This window comes from Capricornis sumatraensis, chromosome 5 (genome assembly GCF_032405125.1).
Source record: "Capricornis sumatraensis isolate serow.1 chromosome 5, serow.2, whole genome shotgun sequence".
NCBI lineage: Eukaryota > Metazoa > Chordata > Mammalia > Artiodactyla > Bovidae > Capricornis > Capricornis sumatraensis.
The window spans coordinates 15,935,322-15,955,873 of record NC_091073.1 but is presented as its reverse complement, the minus strand read 5'-3'; the positions used below and the strand labels follow the sequence as shown (position 1 = coordinate 15,955,873).

General features: G+C 41.4%; 1 protein-coding gene across 1 annotated transcript; it reads left to right on the top strand.

Moving 5' to 3' along the window:
- Nucleotides 1-15,156: 15,156 nt before the first annotated feature.
- Nucleotides 15,157-20,270, top strand: TFPI2 (tissue factor pathway inhibitor 2). The gene is made up of 5 exons (XM_068972940.1): nucleotides 15,157-15,529; nucleotides 15,802-15,984; nucleotides 17,199-17,378; nucleotides 18,480-18,650; nucleotides 19,020-20,270. Exons 1-5 carry the CDS (start codon nucleotides 15,442-15,444, stop codon nucleotides 19,097-19,099), a joined length of 702 nt encoding a protein of 233 aa, XP_068829041.1. The 5' UTR covers nucleotides 15,157-15,441; the 3' UTR covers nucleotides 19,100-20,270.
- The last annotated feature ends 282 nt before the right edge of the window (nucleotides 20,271-20,552 follow it).

The window sequence follows — 20,552 nt, the reverse complement described above, 5'->3', positions numbered from 1 at the left end:
CGCAGAGTTCCAAAGAATAGCAAGAAGAGATAAGAAAGCCTTCTTCAGCGATCAATGCAAAGAAATAGAGGAAAACAACAGAATGGGAAAGACTAGAGATCTCTTCAAGAAAATTAGAGATACCAAGGGAACAGTTCATGCAAAGATGGGCTCGATAAAGGACAGAAATGGTAGGGACCTAACAGAAGCAGAAAATATTAAGAAGAGGTGGCAGCAATACACAGAAGAACGGTACAAAATAGATCTTCATGACCCAGATAATCATGATGGTGTGATCACTCATCTAGAGCCAGACATCCTGGAATGTGAAGTCAAGTGGGCCTTAGAAAGCATCACTATGAACAAACCTAGTGGAGGTGATGGAATTCCAGTTGAGCCGTTTCAAATTCTGGAAGATGATGCTATGAAAGTGCTGCACTCAATATGCCAGCAAATTTGGAAAACTCAGCAGTGGCCACAGGACTGGGAAAGGTCAGTTTTCATTCAAATTCCTAAGAAAGGCAATGTCAAAGAATGCTTAAACTACCACACAATTGCACTCATCTCACATGCTAGTAAAGTAATGCTCAAAATTCTCCAAACCAGGCTTCAGCAATACATGAACCGTGAACTCCCTGATGTTCACGCTGGTTTTAGAAAAGGCAGAGGAACCAGAGATCAAATTGCCAACATCCGCTGGATCATGGAAAAAGCAAGAGAGTTCCAGAAAAACATCTATTTCTGCTTTATTGACTATGCCAAAGCCTTTGACTGTGTGAATCACAATAAACTGTGGAAAATTCTGAAAGAGATGGGAATACCAGACCACCTAACCTGCCTCTTGAGAAATCTGTATGCAGGTCAGGAAGCAGCAGGTAGAACTGGACATAGTACAACACACTGGTTCCAAATAGGAAAAGGAGTGCGTCAAGGCTGTATATTGTCACCCTGCTTATTTAACTTCTATGCAGAGTACATCATGAGAAACGCTGGACTGGAAGAAACACAAGCTGGAATCAAGATTGCTGGGAGAAATATCAATAACCTCAGATATGCAGATGACACCACCCTTATGGCAGAAAGTGAAGACGAACTCAAAAGCCTCTTGATGAAAGTGAAAGAGGAGAGCAAAAAAGTTGGCTTAAAGCTCAACATTCAGAAAACGAAGATCATGGCATCCGGTCCCATCACTTCATGGGAAATACATGGGGAAACAGTGGAAACAGTGTCAGACTTTATTTTGGGGGGCTCCAAAATCACTGCAGATGGTGATTGCAGCCATGAAATTAAAAGACGCTTACTCCTTGGAAGGAAAGTTATGACCAACCTAGACAGCATATTAAAAAGCAGAGACATTACTTTGCCAACTAAGGTCCGTCTAGTCAAGGCTATGGTTTTTCCTGTGGTCATGTATGGATGTGAGAGTTGGACTGTGAAGAAGGCAGAGCGCCGAAGAATTGATGCTTTTGAACTGTGGTGTTGGAGAAGACTCTTGAGAGTCCCTTGGACTGCTAGGAGATCCAACCAGTCTATTCTGAAGGAGATCAACCCTGGGATTTCTTTGGAAGGAATGATGCTAAAGCTGAAACTCCAGTACTTTGGCCACCTCATGCGAAGAGTTGACTCATTGGAAAAGACTCTGATGCTGGGAGGGATTGGGGGCAGGAGGAGAAGGGGACGACAGAGGATGAGATGGCTGGATGGCATCACTGACTCAATGGACGTGAGTCTGAGTGTACTCCGGGAGTTGGTGATGGACAGGGAGGCCTGGCATGCTGTGATTCATGGGGTCACAAGGAGTCCAACACGACTGAGCGACTGAACTGAACTGAAAAATAAAGTCTGTCACTATTTCCACTGTTTCTCCATCCATTTGCTATAAAGTGATGAAACAGGATGCCATGATCTTAGTTTTCTGAATGCTGAGTTTTAAGCAACTTTTTCACTCTCCTCTTTCACTTGCATCAAGAGGCTCTTTAGTTCTTCGGTTTCTGCCATAAGGGTGGTGTCATCTGCATATCTGAGGTTATTGATATTTCTCCCAGCAATCTTGATTCCAGCTTGTGTTTCTTCCAGTCCAGCGTTTCTCATGATGTACTCTGCATAGAAGTTAAGTAGGCAGGGTGACAACATACAGCCTTGACACACACCTTTCCCAATTTGGAACCAGTCTGTTGTTCCACGTCCAGTTCTAACTGTTGCTTCCTGACCTGCATACAGATTTCTCAAGAGGCAGGTTAGGTGGTCTGGTATTTCCCATCCCTTGAAGGATTTTCCATAGTTTTCAATAGAGTAGCTTAGAGTCTCACTAATATCTTTCAGAGTTTCCATAGGTTTCTTGAAATTTTATTTAGAATTAAAGGAAGATTCCTTGTTGTAGGAAATGGCAACCGATTCCAGTAATCTTTCCTGGAGAATGTCATGGACAGAGGAACCTGGTGGGCTACAGTTCATGGGGTCGTAAAGAGGTCTGCCATGACCTAGTGACTAAACAACAACAAGGACAGTGTAAAGTTAGAAGGCTACTTGTCTTATGTTTACTTTTAAATGTTATAGATTAGAGTATTTTGAAGAAAACTCGACTAATAAAACAGTTAACTTATAAGGACTATATTGGAGAAAATTACTACAATTAATTTTTAAAAGTCCTTTGTTTTGTACAGAGAATCGATCACAGATTCTTTGAAATAGAAATGCTGTTAGGACACTTCAAATATGTTGATTCATAAACATTCAGCTTGACTCATTTTTCGGACACAAATCCACTCTGTTATGTACAATAAACTTGTAATCATGGGTATAAACTTTCTCTTCTCGTACTTTTCTTTTTCATCTTGACATTATACTTGGGACTATTAACGAATAATAGCTTACATTTTTATTCATTTGTTCAATAAATATTTACTGAGTTCTATTATATGCCATATAGTATTCCGGATTCTTGAAGGTAGAGCAGAGAAAAAAAAAAATTGGAACACCTACATTCTCATGAGGGAGACAAACAATAAACAAGATTTAAGAAATTAAATGTAGCAATATATTGTGAAAAGTGTTAAGGGGGAAAATGTAACACGGAAGGAAAAGGAAATGTCAAGAGAAGTTATTTCAGTCATTGAGAGAGTGGCCAGGGCAGGCTTCTCTGAGACAATGCTATTTGAATGAAGACCCAAAGGAGTGACGGCGTGTCTAAGAGAGCACTGCATGTATCTAAGAGAAGGCGGTTCCAGGGATCAGTAAGAGCAAGGGTAGCAGTGAACCAGTACGAAAGGGATGAGTCAGGTGAGTGTGGGATAAGAATAGCATGTGCTATCAGGAATTGCAGGGGTCTTTCAGGCCATTGTAAAGACTCCAGCTTCATTATGAGTGACAGGGAACATGGGAGGGTTTTGAGTAATAATAGAGTGATATTATCTGTCATATGTTTTAGCATCATGATTCTGGCAGCTCTTTTGAGGTTAGAACATAGAGGGCAAGGGGACAGGCAGAGATGAGGCAGTTTTGGTAATTAAGGTGAGACATGATGGTGACTAAAATCAGAGTAATAGTTGTGGAGGTGGGGACATGTGATGAGATTCTAAATATATGTTGAAAGTAAAAATAATAGGACATGCTGAGAGATCAGATATAGGAATAAAAAGAAAGAAAAAGTCAAGGTAACTCCAATGATTTGAGTTTGAACAACTGAAAAAGGAATCTGCTATTAAGTTGGTGCAAAAGTAACAGCGGTTTTGGACCCTGAATTTTAAATCTTTATAACTAAGCTCAAACACATCTTTATTAATCAAAGTAGGAACAATGATAATCAGCACATTTTTGCCAATGAGAAATCAGTTTGTATATTCCTGTAGCAAAAAAAAAAAAAAAAAAAAAAATATATATATATATATAACCCGTGCTTCAGGACTTGACGAACTCTTGGAAATCATTTTCTGCCTCCTGCTGGTCTGGTCATGGGAGCATTTTCCCTGTAAAATGTTGTCAAGACGCTTGAAGCAGTGGCTGGTTGGCAAGAGGTCAGGTGAATATGGCAGATGACGCAAAACTTCGTAGCCCGATTCATTCAACTTTTAAAGCACTGGTTGTGTGACATGTGGTCGAGTGTTGCTGTGGAGACAAACTGGGCATTTTCTGTTGACCAATGTCAGCTGCAAGGCTGCAGGCACCGCAGTTTTCGGTGCATTCCATCAGTTTGCTAGGTGTACTTCTCAAATGCCATGGTTTCCCAGGGATTCAGAAAGCTATAGAGCATCAGAGAAGCAGCAGACCACCAGTGACCATGCCCCTTTTCTGGTGCAACTCTGGCTTTGGAGCTTCTGCTCCAACCACTGAGCTGGTTGTCATATAAAATCCCATTCTCAAACATGAACCCAAAAGTCCGTTATACACAGCTGTGTCTTTTTTCCTGTCTTGCATACAGGGTCGTCATTGCCATCTTTCTAAATTCCATATATATGTGTTAGTATACTGTATTGGTGTTTTTCTTTCTGGCTTACTTCACTCTGTAAACACATGTAAGAATTAAAGATTTTAAAATTAAAAAAAATAATAAAAACATCTGTTAAAAAATAAATAAAATAAAATAAAATAAAATAAAATCTTAAAAAAAAATCCCATTCTCATCACATGTCACAATCTGATTGAGAAATGGTTAATTGTTGTTGCATATAATAAGAGAAGATGACACTTAAAAATGATGATTTTTTTTTTGAAATGCAGTCAGTTCATGAGACACCTACTTATCCAGCTTTTTGACCTTTCCAATTTGTTTCAAATGCCAAATGACCATAGAATAGTCGATGTTGAGTTCTTGGGCAACTTCTCGTGTAGTTTTAAGAGGATCAAGCTTTGATGATGCTTTCAGCTGGTCATTGTCAACTTCCGGTGGCCAGTCACTGAGCTCCTCATCTTCAGCGCGCTAGTCTCCTTTACAAAATATCTTGAACCATCACTGTACGGTACGTTCATTAGCAGTTCCCAGACCAAAGGCATTGTTGATGTTTTGAGTTGTCTCTGCTGCTTTAGGACCCATTTTTAACTCAAATAAGAAAATCACTCGAATTTGCTTTTTGTCTAACATCATTTTTCCATAGTCTAAAATACATATAAAATAAACAGCAATAATCCATTAGCAAAAACCATAAAGAAAGAAATGTTCATTAAAATGATGTATTAACATGACCCACATTTATTTAAGAATGTATTCCTGTATCAAGTGGCAAAGTTCAACAATGCAAAACAGCAATTACTTTTGCACCAACTTAATATTTCCTGAGATGGGGAAGACTTGAGAAGGGGAATCCCATGTTTAAAATGCTTGCTACACATTCATTTGAATAGGCAGTCTGGAGTTTAGGGGAAAGGCCAGAGCTTAGGAGAGAGCCAGGAAAAAACAGAAAAGAGAAGAGAACAAAGGATTAACCTGAACCCTCTAACATGAGGAGATGAGATGAAATTAATAAAGGAAAATGAGCTTGTTGTGATGAGGATTAATTAGTTAATAACTTCTGAGCATTTACTATGTGTCAGACACTGTGTTGAACACCCATAGGTATCCCTTTATATCTGCTCTTTTTCCTCTTTCTACATGGGCCAGTAAAATGATAGCTACTAACAAGCATTTATTTATTCAGCAAATATTTATTAACTACCAGGGACCAGGTGCTCTTGATTGCTAGGTGCGGAAGTAGCAAACAAAATCAACTTTCTTATCTCTTACTGTGTCTATACTACATCCTTCCATAAATCATTCTTTTTCTGTTGAGAGTTTTTTCCTATCACATAAAAGATAGTTTGTGTTTGGGGTTTTTTTCTTCCATCTAATCAAGTTGATCACACATTTTATCATATTTGGTTTTTCAAAGCCAGTTGCTTTTGTATTTGTGGCTATTTTTATTACACGGATTGCATACCAATCTCTTTCAACCTGTAGCTAAGCACGAGTGAGTCTAGACATTCAAATAGATTCTATGACAACTCACTTTCTTCCCCAGGGCAGCTCTGGTTCTCTGTTTCTACTGAGCAAGTTGGGTTTTTAAGACACTTGAAAAGAAGTAGGAGAGTGGTAATAATAAAAAATTGTTTATTCCCCAGATATTTATGAGATCTTACTTTCCAGGTCTTACTAAATCAACTAAGTAGGAAAAACCAAAAGAATATAGTATGATGAAGACTGAAAAAAGGCATTTCGAGAATGATGAAGGATTTGAAATTGTTAGCTACTGCTGAAAGGTTAGACAAAATATAGTTGGGAAAATGTGGTCTCTGGTGACCTCAGGGCCAGCTGCTTTGTCATATGTATTGGGAGGTCCAGTAGGGTGTAGCAACGGGATGGGCTGCCCTTGACAAGAGCACTTTTTCTTCCTCTTCTCAGTGTGAAAGCTTATTGAATGGAATGTGGGAAAAAAGGGGAGATGAGGAAGTGGAAGCAGATAGTGAAGATAACATTTCTGAGAAGTTCTGCTGGGAAAGGGAGTGGTGAAGTCGGGTCCTAATAGGAAAGGGCCATAGAGTCAAATATGAACTGCAAGTTTGGGATGAAAAAAATCAGAGATAGAGCACTCCAAATGGAAACTTACAACCTGGGTGTTGTGCTGAAGGATGAGAAAGGGGCCAGAGCTGATGTCACAGAGGGGTGAGTGAAGCCCTTGAGAAAGCAAGAGAAGAAAGGACCCAGAGAAGTGGCTAAGGGGTTGACCTCTGGACCAGGGCATGTCCTCTATTGTAAGAGAAAGGAAGCTAGAGAATACAGGACAGTCCGTTGACCAGTAGGAACAACTCCCTCTTCTCTGACTCGTTCAGTATATCCAGTCCAGACTAGTACTCAGTTCTCTTCTAATACAAACATTTCAGTTCAGCTCATTCCTCTCACTAACAGTCAATAAGAGGGAAAGAACAAACAAAACATGAGTGCTAGGAGATGGTGAAATGAAAGTCACTCAGTCACGTCTCGCCTGGAGAATCCCATGGATGGAGGAGCCTGGTGGGCTGCAGTCCATGAGGTCGCTAACAGTTGGACACACTGAGTGACTTCACTTTCACTTTTCACTTTTATGCATTGGAGAAGGAAATGGCAACCCATTCCAGTGTTCTTGCCTGGAGAATCCTGGGGACGGGGGAGCCTGGTGGGAGGCTGTCTATGGGGTCGCACAGAGTCAGACACGACTGAAGCGACTTAGCAGCAGCAGCAGCAGCAGTCATGTCTGACTCTTTGCGACTCCGTGGACTATACAGTCCATGGAATTCTCCAGGCCAGAATACTGGAGTGGGTATTCCTGCTCCAGGGGATCTTCCCAACCCAGGGATCAAACCCAGGCCTCCCACATTGCAAGCCCCTTTCAAACTGCAGCTCGCGTCTCCTTCTGCCCCCAAATGGCAGGTTGTCCCTTCTTTGTGACTTAATATACAAAACTTTTCTACATAAAGCTACAGCAAATGAACGTTTGAATGGCTTATTATGACACATTAGTAAACAATGTATAACCAACATGGGATTTGGGCTAGAGTATAAAAATAACAAGACTTTCTCATAAAAGTGTATCTTTATACTTGAAAGGTCAAGACCCATTACTCTCTGCTAAATATAACCCTGAAAATAAGGTCTTTAGCGATTAACTCTCCCAATCCTCTTATCTGATTACCAACTTCGGCAGATGTTTCTCTAGGGAGCATTAGAGCAGTGCATTTAAATTGCAGTTCTCTGCTAGTTCTCAATTATAACTTCATACTTGAGGAGAAAGGAAAGCTGAGATAGAGCTGCCCAGGTACTGAACCAGGGTCACGAGCACATGTTCTATTAAATGAGTCTGACTTTAGTCCCCATGAACATGGGAGAAAAGGATGTGGGCACAGTGAGGCCAGGGGAACCAGAAACCAGACCACTTGTGCTGCTTGTATATGTAGTTTTGGCCGAGTCACATATCTATCGAAAGCTTCAGCTTCCTCATTTGCAGAGTGGGGAGAAAAAAGCATCTTCCTCAAGTGGTTATTGTGGGGGCATTTAACGAGCTAATGAGTGCAAAGTACAACGCAAACTCTGGACAAGCATTTATCGAGGATCCCACGTGGTATACACGAGTTCAGGGAAATTTTGCCTTCCTTCCCTTATTCTTAACCTGCCGCTCTTTCTAGTGGACTGGTAACCTCAGCTAGAATTCCGGATAGATGGTGAAGCTGCACAATGCTAAAAACTTGGGTAAAATAATTCAAAATCTGTCCCAATCTTCTTGGCGCCCTACACAGTTAAATGTCCAGCAACCTGAATGAGAAAAAAGATGGTCTGCATCCCAAGTAGGCATGACATTTGATGGACATGCATTTAGGAAGGAGAGAAAGGAGGGTTCTGAAATCCTGCCTTCTTGAGGAGGGTAATGCTTTGCTATAACCCCAGCTCCTAGAAGAACCAACCAAAGCAACTAGCTGATGAAGAAAAGAGCCTGTGTCCCACAGACACAGAAGACGCAATATGAGATATATTGACCTGGATTGGTTTTTATTGTGAATTGAGCTCTTGCTTAAGTTTTGATTTTTTCCTCCATGGTCCCATAGAACCTCGTACAGAGTTTTAATATTGTACTAAGAACACTATATTGCAGCTGGGTCACAGAGTGTTTATCTGTCTACCCTATTTTGTCATGAGATACCTAGGGTGTTTATCATCTTTGTATCCCCAATGTACACAAAGGCACAAAACTGCACACACTGTAAATGTTTAATCTGCTTATTTTAAAAATAGGTGAATGAAAGAATGACCACGGTAAAAGACACATAATATATTTCATTATCTTGTTCTGCTTAGGGAGAAGGAGAATAATAAAATTAGGCATAGGGAATGTCTCATGCTTTTAAGTGACTCCACCTTATTATGTAACAATGATAAATGCACTCTGTGTCCGACAGAGGGTGCGATAGAGCAAACATTTCCTCCATGGCCCAACCCACTAGAAGAGGGTCTAGCTGGTGAAGGAACTGTCTAAACTTTCACAAAACTCTCGTGACTACTGACTTACTCAGAAGAGATTAGCTGCCCTTTTCTGCAGATGTGCAAACTCGTTGTTAGTGCCAGCTGGACTCATTTCAGATTTTATTTTAACAGGGCTAAACTAATGAGCAGCAACTTTCTTTACTGATGAGTTATCAATGGAACTTGGAGAAGGAAATGGCAACCCACTCCAGTATTCTTGCCTGGAGAATCCCAGGGACGGAGGAGCCTGGTGGGCTGCCGTTTATGGGGTTGCACAGAGTCGGACACGACTGAAGCGATTTAGCAGCAGCAGCAATGTAACTCCTTAAGTGGTGATGTTATGTTATGATATGCATCCCCAAATCACTGGGTTAAATTAATTCTCCTCATTCACTCAAAAGTTAGACAGGCCACCACTCCCTCGAGTATCTGACAGAGAGGAAGACCATCTGCCTCAATCCCTTCCCTAAATTCATGGTCACCTTTGAAGTCTGTAGGGCTCTCAGAGGATAGACCAGAATGCTCAGGACTTGGGAATTCTAGAAGCAACTGTGTTCCAAAACAACTTCACATCCACTTGTTATGACACCAAGGTTGGGGAGGGTGTGGAAAAGAACAGAGGCAAGGATCTGACATACAAAATGCTGCTCCTGAACTCACAGGAGTGTATGTGTGCTCCAATTCTGGTATTTACATGAACACTAAATACTCTAAGGGCTTCCCTGGGGGCTCAGATGGTAAAGAATCTGCCTGCAAAGCAGGAGACCTGGTCGATCCCCGGGTTTGGAAGATCCCCTGCAGGAGGTCATGGCAACCCACTCCAGTGCTCTGGACAGAGGATCAGACCATGGGGTTGCAAAGAGTTGGACATGACTGAGAAACGAAGCAGCAAATACTCTAAGGTCCTGACACAGTGGAAAGAGCCTCGGTCTGGCTATGTCAGAAAGAATCCAGGGCTGATTAAGTATCAGGAATGTGGGTTCTAGGCTCAGCTCTGCCAACAACGAAGGCAAGTGAACATGACCAGCCATTTTATCTTTCTAGGCCTCAACTCGTAAAGGTAAAATAACAATACTGGGACAGATGGTATTGACAGTTCTTTTCAGCATTCATTCTATAAGAATGGGGACTTCAAAGGTTTCTCAGTGGTAAAGAACCTACGTGCAATGCAGGAGACCTGAGTTCGATCCCTGGGTCAGGAAGATCCCCTGGAGGAGGGCATGGCAACCCACTCCAGGATTCTTGCCTGGAGAATCCTATGGACAGAAGAGCCTGGTGGGCTCCAGTCCCTAGGACTGTATTTGTCAGCTCAGTTGAGTTGGACACGACTGAGCAGTCATACATGCACTATGAGAAGGTAAGAATTCCATGCCTTATTTTACAGATCTCTAAGCTATTTTGAGCCTCTGTCTTTAGCTGCGCCATTAGAGCTGTTGCTTGGTCTGGCAATGACAAATCAATCTGGGTGACTGTTTTTCCCAGTTCCCTCCAGCCTTGCACTTCCTGTTGACTCGGATAAAGGAATTCTGTTCCTCAGCTGTGCTGTGCTAATCTTTTGGCCTAGACACAGGTTTAAGGAGATAGAAGTACTATGACATCCATATGGAGGCTGACTGTAGTGGTCACATAGCTCCTTTCCACACGGTCCTAAAAATAAATTCAGCAACTTAAAGTAGTCCCAGGAATTTTAGCTTCCTCTTATATTGGAAAAGATCTTTTTTTCAGGGATATAGAAATACTCAAGGGTTTTGCAACTGAGGGGTAATGTTCTTCCTGATCACCTGGATTGACAATTTCACACTCCTAACTCCCCCACGTGTTCAGTTGTCCTTCCCTGTCCCTGCGCAGTGGTCACAGAGCTGTTAGAGACACGCTGTATTTGGGACAGAGCAACGGAGGAAACTGGACTTCTCAGGTGGCTCAGCAGTGAAGAATCCACCTGCCAATGCTGGAGATGCAGAGGTGTGGGTGCGATCCCTGGGTCAGGAAGACCCCCTGGAGAAGGAAATGGCAACCCACTGTGGTATCCCTGCCTGGGAAATCCCATGGACAACAGAGGAGCCTGGAGGGCTACTGTCCATGGGGTTGCAAAAGAGTAGGACACAACTGAGAGACTAGAAAACAACAAGGGAGGAAATGGACATGTCTAGAGCACCTCTGTGCACAGACTGCAGCCTGCGTCTATAGTCTCTGTACCTCAAAGGGGCGAGAGGTCTGGTCTTGCCCTCGTGCCCCTCCATCTCTTACACAGCAGGCCGGAGGGCAGTGAGTGCCTGCTGGGGCTGAGAGAGCCCTGAAGCTCACCTCCCCAGAAGAGCTCCTCACAAAGCAATATCTGACCGTGTGACACCTTCTGAAGTGGAGAGGTGACCTCTGAGCTCAGCCAAAGAGGAAATCTGATGGGAGCAAAGTCATGGGCTGCAGTGCTGCAGGCTCAGTCGCGGTGCTCTGCTTCTCAATTGTGGTTCGTGCTCCATCTTAAAATGCTGTGCCAAGGCTTTCAGTGGGGACTGGGACATGCGGTGACTCTAGTGGATTCCGTGCCTGTGTGTGAGGAGCTGAAGCGCATCTCTCTGAGTTGCTAGGTGCTTTCCTTTTAATTCTCACGTGTGTGTGTGTGTGTGTGTGTGTGTGTTAGTCGCTTAATCGTGTCTGACTCTGAAACCTCATAGACCATAGCCCACTAGGTCCTCTGTCCATGGGATTCTCCAGGCAAGAATACTGGAGTGGCTGCCATGCCCTCCTCCAGGGGATTTTCCAGACCTGGGACTAATCCCTTAAGAACTGTGTATTTTGTCAATTCTAAGACACTCCTTTTCTCTTATATTATCTCTGAAGTTGGAACGCATCTTATATTCAGCATGTGTGTGTATGTGTTTAGTCGCAACCCCATGGACTGTAGCTCGCCAGGCTCCTCAGTCCATGTGATTTCCCAGGCAAGAATACTGGAATGGGTAGCCATTCCCTGCTGCAGGGGATCTTCCCAATGCAGGGATCAAACTTGGGTCTCCTACTTGAAGGCAGATTCTTTACTGTCTGAGTCAAATCCTCACAGCACACTTATAAGGGACAGTTAGTATATCCATTTCACAGGTAAGAAAACTGAGGCTCTAAGAGTTTATGTAATTTTTCCAAAGAAGGAAGAAAGAAAATCCAGGTACCCTCCAACTCCCAAGTCTGCTTTCCCACTGCACCGTGAAATTCCCCAAAATTATCTGCCCTAATTCAAAATATTACTCTTTCTATTAATACATGAAGCAAAAACTGATCACAAACTGCTAGCAGCTGAGAACAAAGAACAGAAATGACAATAGTCAATGCTGAATGGTAATTATGTCTCAGTCTCAATCCTTGAATCTGTTTTTAGTCCATTTGGGAGACATATTTAAACAGATTCAGAAGAATGGAAATAGGTTACCTCTGAAGTTGAATTAGCTTTTCTTCTCAACATTGTTGTTGTTGTTCAGCCACTCAGTCGTGTCTGACTCTTCGTGACCCCAAGGACTGCAGCAAGCCAGGCTTCCCTGTCCTTCACCATCTCCCAGAGCTTGCTCAAACTCATGTCCATTGAGTTGGTGATGCCATCCAACCTTCTCATCCTCTGTCATCCCCTTCTTCTCCTGCCTTCAATTTCTCCCCAGTATTAGGGTCTTTTCTAATGAGTCGGCTTTTCCCATCAGGTGGCCAAGAGATTGGACCTTCAGCTTCAGCATCAGTCTTTCCAATGATATTCAGGATTGATTTATTTTAGAATTTACTGGTTTGATCTCCCTGCAGGCCAAGGGACTCTCAAGAGTCTTCTCCAACACTACAGTTCAAAAGCATCAATTTTTCGGTGCTCAGTCTTCTTTATGGTCCAACTCTCACATCCATACATGACCACGGGAAAAAACCATATGGACCTTTATCAGCAAAGTACTGTCTCTGCTTCTTAATACTCTGTCTAGGTTTGTCATAGCTTTACTTCCAAGGAGCAAGCATCTTTTAATTTCATGGCTGCAGTCACCATCTGCAGTGATTTTGGAGCCCAAGAAAATAGTCTGTCACTGTTTCCATTGCTTCCCCATCTCTTTGCCATGAAGTGATTATCTCAACATGATCCTGGCTAAATGTCTGGTGAAATTTCCCTCCCCTATTAGTATTTGGGAGGTATTGGGAAGATCTAATCTGATTCTCAGAGGAGTATATCTTTCCAAAACCAACTGGCTGCCTCAGTGTTTGACTTGCTGGAGCTAGCGCACATTGGCTCTGGTGAACGCGACTGTATTCATCCATTCCCAACTCTGGTGGTTTGGAATCAGCCATAACTGGGAGCATTTACGCCATGGAAATCAGTAAAATATTCAACCCAACACACCCCTCCCCCATTTCATTTTTCCTTCCTGGCAAACTGGTTGTTCAACCTTTATCCTTATAACCCTGTCACTCTTAACCACAGATATCTAGCAATCTGACAGTATAAGAGACACAGAGTATTTCCAGACCAGGCTAGTTTTCCTAGGAATATAGTTCTTTGCCATGACACCAGGAAAACTGAAAACTGGCCCTAGGCATTATATGTGGAAATATCCCAGATTACTAACTCACCTTGAGCAGAGAGATTTTCCGAAACTGGAAAGAACTCTTGTAAACTCCCTTCAGTATCTTCAGAAGAAGCCAGGAATAGTTACTTTCTTAAGAATATTAAATAGAGCAAGAGGAAAAGGTGGAGGAAGGAAAGACACAGTCATCAAGAGAGCCCATTAAAATATTCTCCAAAAATATCCTTAACATTTCATATAAAATCCCAGTGTAGATCATTTGTTTTGTATAAACCAAAGACTAGGCTCACACTATTATGTCAAAGTACCAATGAATGGTAATAGACAAACTGACCCTGAGAAATGTATGGGAAGCAGCTGATTTGGTCAAAGCTTCAGGACCTACTCGCCACATCCCCCAAGGCTACTGCTCTTTGGATTTTCCTGTTCCGGGTCCAAAAACACAGTTATGACTCAAACACATGGCTGATAGGGGTGGAGAATCATTTTGGAAAACTGATTGGCAGTTTCTAACATTTTAAAATATTTTATTCGAGAGTAATAAAAGTTGTTTGCATACACAAAGCAGCTTTATTCATAGCAGTAGCCCCAAACTAGAAATAATACAAATGTCCAGTAATAGGACATTCACTGTATACTCATACATTGCAAGACTACTCAACATTTACAAGGAACACACTCTAAGACAGCATGTGAGTGTGTGTGTTAGTCGCTCAGTCGTGTCCGACTCTTTGGGACCCCATGGACTGTGACTCGCCAGGCTCCTCTGTCTGTGGGGTTCTCCAGGCAAGAATACTGGAGTGGGTTGCCATTCCCTTCTCTAGGGGATCTTCCCAATCCAGGGATTGAACCTGGATCTCCCACATTGCAGGCAGATTCTTTACCATTTGAGCCACGAGGGAAAGCCCCTACAGTAGCATATGTGTGTCTTAAAACCAGTAAAGTGAAGTACAAAACAGTACAGATTTTATGATTCTGTTTGCATGAGATTTAGAACAGGGAAATCTAATTTATGCTGATCAGAAGAGCTATTGTCCCTGGCCTCGAGTTGAAGGATGGACTGGGAAAGGGTATAAGAGAATGTTCTGGGGTGATGAAAATGTTCTAATTCTGGATTGGAGTGGTGATTACAAAGGAATATATAATTGCCAAAATTGACCCAGCTATACACTTGGACATATTATGAGCCCATGAAATGTAAATTAGACCTCTACTGAAATATGTGGTTGAAAGTGTTAGTTGCTCAGACTGAAGCCTGCCAGGCTCCTTTGTCCATGGAATTCTCCAGGCAAGAATAGAGTGGGTTGCTATTCCCTCCTCCAAGGGATCTTCCCTACCCAGGGATTGAACCTGGGACTCCTCACTGCAGGGAGATTCTTTACCATCTGAGCCACCAGGGAAGCCCATATCTATGTCTAAAGGTAAATAGATACGCATATGCTTACATTTCTAATCTAATTAAAGGATCTAATGTAATAAGCCCCGCTTCCTTGGGCCCTAGGAGTTTCACACTTTCTACCTGCCAAAGACACGGACTTTGTGCTTTCAAAGTGTGGATTCAGGCCTCTGCGTGATGCTGCAAGTTGGAACCTTGTGCAATCACACCCAGGTCATTTCCCTCAAGCTTGTCGACTTCCCATCTCTGACACAATGCTTCATCTGGGTCATCCCCGAAGAGCCACGGGAGAAAGTTTGGGGCCAGGTTCAGCTTGGCGGGGAATTCCTCTCCCCCGCACACACTTTCCAGCGCAGGGAGGCGGCCGGGTCACAGAGCTCACGGGGCATGAATCAGCCTCCCCCTCCAGGCTCCACGAAGGCGCGCTCCGCCCTGTCCCGTCTCTGAGGGCCGCTAACCCTACAAAAGCAGCGGCACCCACCGCGCTGGAATCCAGACCGCTTGGAGGTTGGACGCTGTGCACCCTCCTCCCCTCCTCTCGCCGGCACCGTCTGAATCCGGACACCATGGACTCGGTTCGCCCCCTCTGGCTGATGCTTCTGTCGCTGCTCCTCGTGGGAACTGCGCTGGGTAATGCCCCGCAGGCGCCGCCAGGTACCCCACCAACCCGCGCTCAGGGGACCCCTTTTCGCCCTGGCCAGGCGGCAGGGGTTCCGCGGACCCCCTGCACCCGCTCTCTGCGCCCTCCTTCCCCCTAATTCCTGTCGTGCACCGCAAGTTTGCACTTTCTTCTCCGTAAGGCCCTTCTGCTGGGCTGGGAAGCTGCTGGGACAAACCTCCCCACCCCCACCACCCCGGGGGAAGCCCTCCCTCCACCGAGATGCGGCTAACCTCCTCTGCCTCTGGTTCTCCTACCCCTCCTGTAGGAAATAACGCGGAGATCTGCCTCCTGCCCCTGGACGACGGGCCCTGCCGGGCGCGGATCCCCAGTTACTACTACGACAGGTACACGCAGAGCTGCCGCGAATTCATGTACGGAGGCTGCGAGGGCAATGCCAACAATTTTGAAACTTTGGAGGCCTGCAACGAAGCATGCTGGAAGATTGAGAGTAAGTGCTGGCTCCCACTCCCAGAACTCCAGTACTGAGGCAGAGAAGGGCTAAGTGGGAAATGAGCTTATTTTTCACATCCCATTTTCTATAGTAAGTTTCATCCTTGATTTTCTCGGATATTAAGTTAGGCTTATTGCTTTTCAGTTGACTAAAAGTGATCATGAAACTTCCAACGACAAACATTTCCTCTCCCTTAACTGGCATTTATCATAATTCAGTGTGTGTGCAGACTCCGGAAAGATTTCACCTAAGGCATAAGGATGCAAGAGTGTCATGTATTAGGTGCAACATAAGTGCCTGTCTGTATTTATCATTAGTTCTAAACCTATGGTTTTTATGCCTCCTTGAGAGGGCATTTTCCTCTTGTCCACTGTGTAGCGATCTGAAATACTTTCAGTGGATTTTGTTATTAACGTCTGAATTTAGCTAATTATAACCTTACTTTTGTCCCTTGATACCCAAAGAGATCTTGGGTTGGTATAGAGATATAAAAAATATAGAGATTCACAATGCTGTTTGCAATTTTATTTTAATTATGTTTACTGTCTCTGTGAAGGCCTGTAATAGAACACGGGGCTCAGCTGTTAAAGGAACTGAGCCAGGGAAAAATGTGTATTCCTATGAATAACTTTGATTAGTTTCATACATTGAAACAATCAGAACACTCTGAGAGAATAATCTTTCCAGTAAGCATGAAAAATTTATCATAGCTGAATCAGGTCTGGAGACACTGTTAAAAAAATCAAAAGCTGAATAGAGTTGTCTCTCAGTGTCTGTGGTGACTGGTTCCAAGACCCCAACTCTCCGATGCCAAAATCCACAGTATTTGCATATAACCTGTGCACATTCTCCCTTATACTTTAATTTATCTCTAGATTCCCTACCAGCATAGGACAAATTCAAGCTTTGTTTTTTTTTTGTGTTTTTTTTTTAATGAACTTTCAGGAATTATTTTTTCCTGAATATTTTCTCTCTGGGTTGGTTGCATCTGCGGAATGCTGGACCCAAGGATACAAAATCTTGTTGTTGCTGGACTAATGGGCAATCTTTTGGGCGTTTACTAGCCCAGCACTAAACATCATGCCTCCCACCCCCATCACCACTCTACCCCTGGCCACCACCAGTGGCTTCTGAAAATACAGTTAAGTTTTAAAGGAAGAGTAAGAAGGCTGATTTTTGACTAATATTGTTTTATGCCCTCCTTTTCCTAGAAGTTCCCAAAATTTGCCGGTTAAAAGTGAATAAGAAGCAGTGTGGGGAGCTCAGAGAACAGTATTTCTTCAATCTAAGTTCTATGACCTGTGAAAAGTTCATATCTGGCGGGTGTCACAGCAATGAGAACCGGTTCCCAGATAAAGCTTCGTGTATGGACTTCTGTGCACCAAAGAGAGGTAAATACTCTCTTTGTGGTGTCTGTACTTCATTTCTTTATTTAGACTTTAGGGTGAAAACATTAATAATTGATATGAAATTAAGCTGGTTTGCATGAATTTGTGAGCGTGCGAGCTAGAAGTTTAATAACTTGCCAAGTTCTCAGGGCTGGAAAGTGACGAAGCTCTGATTCAAGCTTTTACTTCCTCTTTTGCATTGTTTCTTTAGAACTATTTCTCATCTATTTAACTTGCACATAAAAAAAAAACTACAGTGTTCATTGATGAATCACATGTATGAAATCAGGTATATATATGAGATAGTGTGAGACAGAGAGAGACTTAAGCTGGTGAAACCTGAAGTTTTCTAAACTTTTTCATTAGATTTCTGTGTTCTTTAGTAATTACATATTGTAGCACAAATTGATCTCTCCTCCCCATGTTTTACCTACATACCCCATGCAATCCCTAAAATGATGGGTTACTTGGGTAGTGGGCAGTGTTTGTAGAGACAGTCCAGGCATTTTCCGTAGGCACAGCAGAGACATGTACACATAGATAAGTTCAACAAACAAGGAAAATTTGCTTTGGCGGTCTCTGATAAACCTCTGTAGCTATACTGTGTTGAGTATGCAAAATCTTGAATTAATGAGGAGCTGCTTGTTGCTGGTGTTCTCTTCAATTGTTTATGTAAATGTAAGTGTTCCAGTGGCTACCTGGGAATTAGATATATGTATTCTTGATTAATAATGGAAGGAGAGCTGATAGAAACATTGAAAATGAAACTACCAACACAAAAGAGTGTGCTAAAGCATGTCACATATTTCTCTTGAAACATAGCTCATTTTTACCTGACCATACATGATTTGGGGGTTTAATTTCTTTACACATTCAAATGATACAAGGATATAGCTTGAAATTCTATCTACTCCATAAGAATTTATAATGAACAAACTATGTGTTTGAAATGTAAGGCACACTTTTTAAATGGCTTAGTATAATATTTTGGATTCGGAAAGAAGCTTCTATGGGATTAGATGTTCTTCACTTACTTCAGTAATCAGCACAGCTTATTATTTCCAGTATTACTGCATTTCTAATTTTCTTTTCTTTTCCATTAAGCTCCAGCATTTTGCTACAGCCCAAAAGATGAGGGACTGTGTTCTGCTAATGTCACTCGCTATTATTTTAACCCAAGACACAAAGCCTGTGAGGCCTTCACCTATACTGGCTGTGGAGGGAATGACAATAATTTTGTCAACTTGAAGGACTGCAAACGTACTTGTGTAAAAGGTAACGTTTTGGGTTTTTTTTTAATTCAGTTTTTAAACTAACTTTATACGTAATTCATAAACAAAATTATTTTATGTACCCATTTTACTAATAGCATATTGCCATTTCTAGACTACTTCTATGTACATAGCACTTCAGTACTGATCAGTTTTGTCTAAATGCTTACACAGGCTAACTACAGTAGGCAGTAGCTGTGTCCTGATATTTTAAAGGTAGAATGTTATTAACTTAGTGGATAGTGAGTAAAACTGACTTTATACTCGTTAAAAGTAAGACGAGGTGGGTTTGTAAGCATGTCAGAAATGGTGATTTACAATGAGTCTACAGACTGGGGACATATGATGTTTATTTTTATTTTGTTGATCTTAGCCTTGAAGAAGGAAAAGAACAAGAAGATGCCAAGACTTCTCTTTGCCAATAGAAGACTGAAAATTAAGAAGCAGTTTTAACCAGCTTCTTTTTTTTTTTCTGGATGTCATCTTGTGAATGTCCTTATGGTTATATCTGAAGGACAACATGGTAACACAGGCAAGCGAACCATTAGTGATTTATCCACCGGTTCTTACATGTTACATTTTTTATTTGTGTATTTTTTAATACATAAGTAGCTGCTATTCAAATGTGAATCTATTGTTTTAAATATGCTATTCAACTACTTGTTTATGAGGTTAAATTCTTGCTGTGCATAAGATATAAAAGCAAATACGACTCACTCAGTTCTTGGGGTTGCTCTCCCTGATTACAGAAGATGATTGTGACTGAAAAACATGGGACAATATAATCATATTTTTTAACATATAGGATCATAAAAAGGACCAGCAAATATATTTAATTTTGTATTTAAAAATTAGATTATATTTTAGGCCCAAGGAGACAAATTTGAAGATTTACCAATACTTCAAAAAATGTTACAAATGCTATTATGAAGATCCTGCTAACTTACTTCCATTTCTGTTGTGTCATTTAAAAGGTAATAAAGTAATGTTTTTGACTGAATTAAAAAGCTAATACATTAATTATATCAGAAATGTTCTCCTTGGAGGGGGAAAATTCTCTCTGTTCATCTATCCATCCATCCCCACTCAGCATATGTTGTTAAAATTTTTGTACTGTATTTATATTATATCAGAGACAATGCATACATTTAATAATTTAAATTCCACTAATAAAATATTGCTGATAAATATGATAATTTCATTTAAACAGCTTTTTCTTTCTCTGTAACAACAAGATCTTTTTTTAAATTCCTACATTTTCTTGGCAAGAGTAATATTTAAAAGTATGTCCCTGATCTGGCAAAAGTATAAGTACGTTTGTGCTTTTCTTGAACAATCTTTCTTTTAAAAATGTATCCCAAAGGTATAACAATAAAAAAATGAAAATGCTATATGCTGTGGTTGATGGATTATTTGGAATAAAACCGAAAACTGGAAACAAATGAGACACTTATCATTAGGGGGTTGGTTGAAGAAATTATGAATGAAAAGTGAGCAAATTATTTATATGTGAATATCATCTGATCCTCAGAATACATTTAATAAAACAGGGTCTAGAACAATGTGACTAAATACACATTCACAAATAATAGAAGATACAAAGATATTATATTAAAAATGGTTACCTATAAGATGAAGGAAGATGTGAATGTACTTTACTATATTGTTTTGATCTTGGACCATGTAAATTTTTGTGTCATTTAAAACCAAAATTAAATTTAAAAAATAAAAAGCGTTTTTCTAAAATTGGAAGCCAGCCAAAACAATTGAACCTAAATAAATATTAAATAATGGCATAACTGTGAAAAGGGTATATGACTATTTTCAGTGACTTTCAAAACTAGTAATTGGACTATGTATCTTTTGGAAAATATAATCCAAGAGTCAAATAAATTCTGAAAATGCA